A 9,053-nucleotide genomic window follows, 5' to 3' on the forward strand; every position below is an offset into this window, starting at 1 on the left:
TTCCCGGTTGTGGGGACTGAACTCTGGGCCTGGGCTCTGTCCCTCAGCTCTTCAGCTCAAGGCTAGCACTCTACCACTTGAGCCACAGCGCCACTTCCAGATTGTTTTTCTGTTTATGTGGTGCTGAGGAAATCGAACCCAGGGCTTCATGCATGCAAGGCAAGCACTCTACCAACCACTGAGCTACCTTCCTAGCCCTGTGAGATTCTTACCTCCAGTTAACCATCAGAAAACCAGAAGTGGTGCTGTGGCTCAAGTGGTAGAGCACTAGCCTTGAGCTGAATAGCTCAGGGACAGCACCCAGGCACAGAATTCAAGCCCCACGACCAAAAAAAACCCAAAAACAAAAACAAAATAACTCAGCCAGGTGCCAGTGGCTCACACCCGTAATCCTAGCTACTTAGGAGGCTGAGATCTGAGGATCACAGTTCAAAGCCAGCCCGGGCAATAAAGTCCATGAGACTCTTAGCTCCAATAAATCACTAGATAACCAGAAGTGGTGCTGTGGCTTAAGTGGTAGAGTGCTTGCCTTAAACTGAAGAGTGCAGGGACAATGCCCAGGACCAGAGTTCAAGCCCCATGACCAACAACAACAACAAAAAAAAACCTCATTGATCTATGTAAAAGAGGCATATTTGTATATGTGTATTTGTTTTATATAAACAACCAGGATGTGGTGGTACACCTCTGTAATCTCAGCTACTTAGGAGTTGAAGGCAGGAGAATCCTGAGTTCCAGACCCATCTGGGCAAAGCTAGCTAGATCCCATCCCAAAGGAAATGGCTGGAGGTGTGTGCCAGAAGTAGTAAAGGGGTTGAGGGTAAAGGCTGCTCAATCCCTAGGATCAATTCCCAGTACACTAGAGTTAAAAAAGAAAAGCAGACAAGAAAAAGGTTGCACAACTAAGTCCAGGAAGGGGGAAAAACCCTACAAGACAAAAAAAATGTAACTCTAGCAATTCATGTCTCAGCTATGAATGCTATTCACCTGACCATTATAAACATAATCCATGAATTCTGTTTTAATCAAAGTGATTATTGTTGAGCCAGCAGAGTTCGTGGGGAAGAGTTGATGGATTTGAGGGAGGGCTGATGAGGTGGGCATGGAGGAGCTAAATCCTCCTCCATTATAAAAAGATGTCAAAATAAAGAAGTCAAGAAATAACTGTATAAACATACTTTTATTAAACAACTTCCCCTTCTCCCCTCCAGCCCCTGGAAGCCCCCCTCCACTTTCTGCCTTCATAAATTTGACTCCTCTAGGTACCTCACAGAATGTGTCTTTCCATAACTGGTGTATTTCACTCAGAATAATGTCTTTAACAGGCCATGATTCCCTTCCTCTTTAAGGCCAGGCAATATTCCATGGTGTGTATAAATTACATTTTGTTGTTGTTTGTGGTCATGGGGCTTGAACTCAGGGCCTTAGCGCTGTCCTGAGCTCCTTCACTCAAGGCTAGCATTCTACTACTTTGAGCTACAGTGCCACGTCTGGTTTTTGAATGGTTAATTGGAGATGAGTCTCATGGGGATGTTTTTGCTTGGGCTGGCTTCAAACCATGGTCCTCAGATCTCAATCTCCTGAGTTGCTAGGGTTATAGGTGTGAGCCACTGGGCCTGGCTAAAGTACATATTTTTAACCTACTCATCTATTGGGGACTTGGTTTCTGTGAATGGTGCTGTGAACATGATACACGAGTATCTCCAGACCCTGCTTTCATGTCTGGAAGTGGAATTGCTAGTGCAGCTAAGCTATTTTCTCAAAGTTAATCACCTAGTCATCATTTGATAAATTATGAGTCAAAAATTTACCTTCCCTTAAACTTTAGGGCCTAAAGTTTCAGTGACAAACAGGCAGGCTTGTTAGGTGACTGTAAAAGTGCACACAATGATCTTTTTGCCTTATGTCCAAGTTCTGGGTCTTTTTTTTTTTTTGCAGACACCTCCACTATTAGTAGGTGCACTGTATCATTGGCCATCTTGCTCGCAGGAGTTAGACCTAGAAGTACTGCTGAACAGCGAAATATCACTAAGACCTACCTCACCTACCTGTTATGAGGATATCATGAGGCGATAATGGGAAGCTGCCTGTCAGTTTGTCACACAGTGGGTGTTTTAAGCCATAGTAGTTAATATTACTGTTACACGGAAGCTGGGTGGCAGAAGGAGGCGATTCAGAGTGGGTAGCCGTGACTTTTGTCATGGCAGGGACTGAGGCAGGATCCTGAGGCCTGTCCTCCTCCATACCACAATGTTGGGGGAACTAATACTTCTTTTTAGGAGTTTCCATGGGCTTCTTGCTTCCTCAGGCACCATAGGAGCAGTGGTGGCCTGGCTGATTAGCTATAAACCAGTCTTGTTTGGGTTCCTACTCTTTCTGTTGTTGCTTAGCAACTGGCTTGTCAGACATGAATTCACACCCCAGCCCTCCGAACCACAATCCCAGCAGGTAAGTAGGAAGGGACTAAGTTTCATCTGGGAGTTAGACTGGAGATGAGGGATTGCTGAGTAGGTATCAGGCTAGGGGCAAGAGTGAGGAATTCAGGACCCTAGTCTCAGTTTCTGCTCTTTGGCTTCCCCTTGGGTGATGGCAGATAAGTCATTTCCTTCTCCAAAGTCTCAGTTGGCTTAGTTGTAAAATAAGGGCCATCCTTTCACCTGTTACCAGGTTCTAGAGCCACAAAGTTCTTGGTCTCATCCCAGAACTTAAGGACAGACACAGTGAAGCTTGAAGCAGAAGCAGGTCTATTAATGCAAAGCAAAGCAAATGTGTACCCACCATGTGGGGTAGTGGGTAGGTTCAAGAAGGAGCTGCACTGGAAGTCCCAAGACCTCAGGGTTTATTAGGGATCTGATGGGGATGGTCAGTCCTGAAAACTGAGTGTATATGTCACTGACTTCTGTAGACTGGGTTATATGTCATCCACACCTTCTGGATGTCAGGGAATTCATGGCTTTGGAAGGTTAGAGCTGAGCTCTCATTTTTTGGTAAGCTCTGCAGGCTTTGGGTAAGGAAAACCTTGTTGTAGCATCATAAATCATTCCTTTCATGGCTGTCCAGGCTGTAATTTTGTATCAGTATCCAAGCAGTGTTCCTAGTCATCAGGTTTCTTAACTCCCCAATCAATATGCCCTCAAATAATGTGAGCTTTACAATCTTGTAAGGGGGATGCAGATGTCTTAGAAAGTGTTTCTTGCCATGCAGGCCTGCTGGCCCTCCCTGCAGGTATCTGTCGGGTGGTGTCTGAGGCTGAGGTGGTAGCAAGGAGCCACGGGGCAGCTGCTGGAGAGGTCTTGGCTATTGATGGTGCTCATCTTGAGGTATTGGCTGAAAACCCTGGACACCACCATTTGCAGATGAAAAAAAAATTGTTTATGCCAGTCCTGGGGCTTGAACTCAAAGCCTGGGCACTGTCTCTTAGCTTTTTCACTCAAGGCTATCAACTCTACCACTTGAACCACAGCTCCATTTCTGGCTTTTGGGTGGTTAACTGGAAATAAGCATCTCATAGACTTTCCTGCCTGGGCTGATTTTGAACCAAGATCCTCAGATCTCAGCCTCCTGAGTAGCTAGGATTACAGGTGTGAGCCACCAGCAACTGGCTAAAATCCTAATGTGTGAATGCTAAAAATGTCATCCATCTTGTTTAGTTCTACTCTGCATCTGGAACAAAGAAGGAAGAAGAAAAGAAACAAGGAAAAGAGGTAAGTGCAGCAACTCCAGTTCTCTGGAACTTTCTGTGCCTGGACACCCCCAACCACTCTACTCTGACAAAGAGATGCTGCCTTCCTTATAGTATTGTCAGGGACCATCTTGCCACAGTCTGGAGGGGCATCTCAGCTGGCCATAAAAGGTGACTCAGCTCTACTTCTGAGACCACTTGAAATGCTTTACTATCTAGGAGTACAACAATCAGACAACATTGAGACTGACAGCCCAAAAGAGAGTGCAGGCTCTCAATTTATGACAAATAGTTGCTCCTTTGGTTATCAAAACATAGATCGTTAAGAATTCATCTTAGCTGGGTACTAGTTCACACCTGTAATCTTAGCAACTTAGAAAGCTGAGACCTGTAGGATGGAAGTTTAAAGCTAGCCCAGGCAGAAAAGTCTGTGTGATTCCATTTGCAATCCATCAGCAAAATGCTGGACTGGAGGCATATGTTGTGGGAAGGCACCAGCCATGAGCTCAACACAGTTGAGCAAGAGCATGAGGCCCTGAGTTCAAGCTCCTGTACCAGTGTGTGTGTGTGTGTGTGTGTGTGTGTGCGCGTGTGCACACGCGCATGTGTACACACAGGATTAATCTCTAGGGCTGGAGGTTTAACTTAACTAGTAGAGCACCTTTCTGAATACACAGACCCAAGTTCAAACCTCAGTATTGTCCGCCCCTCCCCCACCCCAGGAAATCTCTAGAGATTCATTCTTCACATTTAAAATGACTTTGAATCATAATTTCCATGGTTACAGAAATTTTTATTAGATAAACATTTTTCTTCTTGGGGGGCTAATATTGGGGTTGAACTCAAGGCACCACATTCCCACTTTCCTGCTCAAGGCTGGTCCATACCACTTGGACTGGGTAGAGCCTTTTCCTGGTTAGTTGGAGATGAGTCTCACAGACTCTTTTTTGCCAGACTGGTTTTAAACCTTTATCCTCAGATCTCAGCCTTCTGAGTAGTTAGGATTGCAGGCATGAGCCACTGGCACCTGATTTAGATAAAACATTATTCTTTAGGGGGTCAGCCTTGGGATTTGAACTTGGGCCTCACACTTGCTAGGCAGGTGCTCTGCCACTTGAGCTATGCCCCCAATCATTTTTATTTAGCTATTTTTAAGGAAGGGTCTGTATTTTTGTCAAGAATCTAACCCTAGACCACAATCCTTCTACTTATATTCCTGCTGCCTAGCTCCAGGGGTCTTGCTAACTCTTTCCCCAGGCTGGCTGTGAACTTCCCCCCTCCCCATTTCCACTTCCCAAGCAGATACTACAGGTGTGAGCCAACGCACCCTGATAATAGGGTAGCTTTTATAAGAAAAGGGTCCAGGATGAGAGTAAAATGTAAAAGACAGTCTCGCAATGTTGGTAAGGAAGCAGTTGGGTTACCAGAATTAAAGGAGAATAAAATGACTTGCTCCTTGACCATCTGGCTTGGCTCACCAAAATGTGCGAACTGGTTCAGGTCACCAGCTCTGGAGAATGCAAAGTTCTCCATCTCATCTGAGAAAGAACTCAAGGACAGACACTGGAGATTGAAGCAGAAAGAAAGTCTATTACTGCAAAGCAAAGCACCGTGCACCCACCAGATAAGGGAGATACTCAAGAAAGAACTGCCCTGGAAATCCCAAGATCTCAAGCTAGGGAACATGGGGTGTATATGGAGGTTGTCAGTGTGAAAATTGGGTGGAAGTGTCATTAACTTCAGTGGCCTGGACTATACATCAACTCCTCCAACATGTCAAGCAGGGCACATCGTGGCTGTGAGGGCTTCATCTGAGGAAGACTCTGTTATGTATCACAAATCATTCCTTTAAATGCCAGCTGTCCAGGATGTACTTCCTTATCATCATCTCAGCATGTTTCCTAGCTCCCCATCTAGATCTTGTGTCAATCCTCAACCCTCCTACTTCATTTGATGTCAACATCGTTCACAGCAAGCAACAATATCAGTGAGTAGATGATACTAGAGAGAGATTATCAACAGTTAGGACTCTAAAATATAGTGACGAAGACAGCAAGAAGGCACAGAGAAAATGCCAATGTGTTAGTCAGCTTTCTGTTACTCTGGCAGATGCCTGAAACAATCATAAGGAGAAAAGGTTTATTTTTGGATAGCAGTTTTGGAAACGGAGATTCCCAAACTGCAGATTCATTGCTTTGAAACTCTAGTGGAGCAGGGGTGCGCGTGAGGGTGTGGAGGATGTATCAATACATAGGGAACCAAAAACAGCTTGCCTCATGACAGGAAATGAAAAAAAGCTAAAAGGTCAAGGTCCCACAATCTCCTCTGAGAGGATGTCCCCAATCACCCAAAGACCTCCCCTGAGGATCTACCTCCTGAAGGTATCCACACCAGCAGCACTGTGATTGGAGGATCAAGCCTTTCACGTAACTCAGAGACTAAGAGAACAAAAGCAGATTTCACCTAATGTTTAAAAGCATGCAAAACCTATATTGTTCATGTAGGCACTTATGTAGTGAAAAATGCCTCAGCCTTTGGCACTGTACTGACTGGGGTAATTTTTTGTTTTGAGGTTCATCCTGTACATGAAATATAGCAGTGTTCTACCCTCTGTATGGGAGATGTCAGTATAGAACTCCCTACCTTAGCTTGTGAAAAACAAAAGCCATCCCCAGGCATTGCTAAAAGTGTCCCAAAGAAGGCAAATAGCCTTCCATAAAATTAAATTTTCCATGAAAGAAATACGTACCGAAGTCAAGGAGGTGACGTTGGGGTGGAAGAGGAGTTACAGTGGGGAGGAGGGATCAACAGTGACTTCAGTTATGTTGGTGAGATTTTATTTCTTAAGCTTGTGTGAGAGCACAGGAAATTGGTATACTCTTTTTATACACTGGAATATTTCATTTTAAAAGGTTTTAAAGCTCCAAAGTTTCTAATAAAAAAAACAGGAAAAAATAACATGACTGTTCACTAGGGGGAAGGGGCAGAGGAAGATTAATGAGGGTCACAGAGACTTGAGCATACCGTAAGACCACAGAGACTTTGCAGTTTGAAGTCTCATTGGCCTAACAAAATGCAAAGCAAAGTTATGGAGACAGATATATTCAGGGTAAGGACTTTATGTCTTCCAAAACTAAAATAGTCCTTTGAATCAGAGACAAGTGGATCTTAGGAGTTTGAAGCCTTATGATAATGAGAAAGTGACCTTCCCTTCCCGGCCTCCAATTCTATTTTATTATTTTATCTTAGTTTAGTGGTACTGGGGATGGAAACTAGGGCCTCTTGCATGCTAGGGAACCTTCTATCAGTGAACAACATTCCCAGCCCATAATCCCCACCCTCCCCCGAGTTGTGGGGCTTCAACTCTGGGCCTGGGCACTGTCCCTCAGCTCTTCAGCTCAAGGCTAGCACTCTACCACTTGGGCCTTGGGCCACAGTGCCACTTCCGGTTTTTTTGGTGGTTAATTGGAGATAAGAGACTTTCCTTGCCCAGGATGGTTTTGAACCACGATCCTCAGATCTCAGCCTCCTGAGTAGCTAGGATTACAGGCATGAGCCACTGGCTCCTGGCAGCTTTCTGGCGGTTAACTGAGATAAAAATAGTGTAAAGGACTTTCCTGCCTGGGATGGCTTCAAACCCCAATCCTCAGATCTCAGCTTCCTAAGTAGCTAGGATTACAGATATGAGCCACCAGTGCCTGGTAGCTTTCACTCACAAACTGTAGCAAACATGCTCTCCCTGCTAGCAGGTGTGAGCACTGATTAATAGTTAAGAAAATGGCATGGAGCTGGGCATTGTGGCACATACCTCTAATCCTGGAACTCAAGAGTTTGATGCATGAGGATCAAGAATTCAAGGCTGACCTGGGCTATATAGTGAGACACCCTGTCTAAATAAATAATACATAAATAAGTAACAAATAAGTGTTTGGAGCAGGAAGAGATGATCATTACTGACCAACTTTACCCTTTTTCCTGGTGGGGATCTTAGGAGGGGGAACAGAAACCACCAGTTTCCGAAGCCAACTCCAACAACCGAGCTATGAGCATGAAAGATATCGAGAAAATACATGCCTGCTTTGCCCTCCAGGACAAGATCCTCCAACGCTTGGTGTTCAGTGAGATGAAGCTGAAGGTCTTGGAAAGTCAGATGTTCCTCATGTGGAATAAGATCAATCACCAAGGGAGGTCTAGCAAACACTGGAACTGCTCCAGGAGAAAAAACAGAACACGGAGGCAGGAGTCCATTTTCTCTACCATCTCTGATTGTACTTCCAGTTTTCCCACTGAATGAGACTGAAGTGGGCTAGCCTCTGCTGATGTCTTGATCCAGCACCTTTTTGTTGTGGTGGTTCCTGTAACAAATTACCTGAGACTGGGAACATTATGAAGAGGGTGATTTAGTTCACAGTTCTGGGGATAAAGAACACAGTGGGTAGCATCAAATGGTGGGAGTAAGTGTGTGTGTGTGTGTGTGAGAGAGAGAGAGAGAGAGAGAGAGAGAGAAAGAATGAGGCAGACAGAGACAGAGAGAAATAGATAGACAAAGGCAAAGAGACACATCATGTAATGAGAAAGTAAGAGAGAAAGCCAAACTCATTTTGTAACAAACCTCTCAAGGTAACCAATCCAGTCCCAAGTCCCTGAGAAAAGCATTAATCCTTGCTGACGATAGTACCCCAATAACCTAGTCCCCTCCCACTAGGACCTACTTCTAAAGTTACTCTACCATGTCACAGGACTCATACGGGTGAACTGCTGGCAGACAAACCAGAGCACTCAGTAAAACCCAGCTGTGGAATGGTCTGGTCACACTGTAGAGAACAGGGAGACCAGAGCCTGCTAGGTCACCTCACTGCCCGCAGCATAGCAGGTCAAACCCAACCCAGCAGGGCTCTGGAGCCTGTGCCTTCCGCTTTCCTAGGGTCCCCTTCATCCTAGTCTAGCCCTTTGCTGTTCCTCACTCTCCTGGTCCTCCCTCCCTTCTTCCCTTGTACTCAGAGGCCAGGGCAAGCACTCCAAGCATAGCTCTGACAGTGACCTTGCTGGCTCCCGACCCAGTGTCTCTCTGCCATGGTTGCCAGAATAAAACCATCGCACCTTCCTGGGGTGTCCAGGGCCCCCTAAATTCTCTTCTAGCCTTCCTTCCTCTTCATCATTCATTACATCCAAGCTTCAAATGGTGTCAGAAGATGTGGAACACCAGATGCTTGTGTCTGTCTGCCATGGCTATGAACTACCAGAGTACAGGACTCAGGACTACTTTAAATTCAATACCCTAAGTGGTCTTAAAGGAAAATGATTTTTCTATACATGTTTAGCAAGTATTTTTTTTTCCTTTTGGTTATGGAGCTTGAACTCTGGGCCTGGA

General features: G+C 45.1%; 1 protein-coding gene across 1 annotated transcript; it reads left to right on the forward strand.

The window, feature by feature from the left end:
* The first annotated feature begins 2,250 nt into the window (after positions 1–2,250).
* On the forward strand, positions 2,251–7,976 carry LOC105999015 (chromosome unknown open reading frame, human C1orf234). The gene is made up of 2 exons (XM_013033890.1): positions 2,251–2,448; positions 7,674–7,976. Exons 1-2 carry the CDS (start codon positions 2,251–2,253, stop codon positions 7,974–7,976), a joined length of 501 nt encoding a protein of 166 aa, XP_012889344.1.
* The last annotated feature ends 1,077 nt before the right edge of the window (positions 7,977–9,053 follow it).

This window comes from Dipodomys ordii, unplaced genomic scaffold (assembly GCF_000151885.1).
Source record: "Dipodomys ordii isolate 6190 unplaced genomic scaffold, Dord_2.0 Scaffold6, whole genome shotgun sequence".
NCBI lineage: Eukaryota > Metazoa > Chordata > Mammalia > Rodentia > Heteromyidae > Dipodomys > Dipodomys ordii.

What these genes read in the sequence shown, in the direction of transcription:
- LOC105999015 (XM_013033890.1), top strand. Translation starts at nt 2,251, where the DNA reads ATGTTGGGGGAACTAATACTTCTTTTTAGGAGTTTCCATGGGCTTCTT. An exon ending in CCGAACCACAATCCCAGCAG is followed by an intron (nt 2,449 to 7,673) that starts GTAAGTAGGAAG and finishes TGGGGATCTTAG; the next exon opens with GAGGGGGAACAGAAACCACC.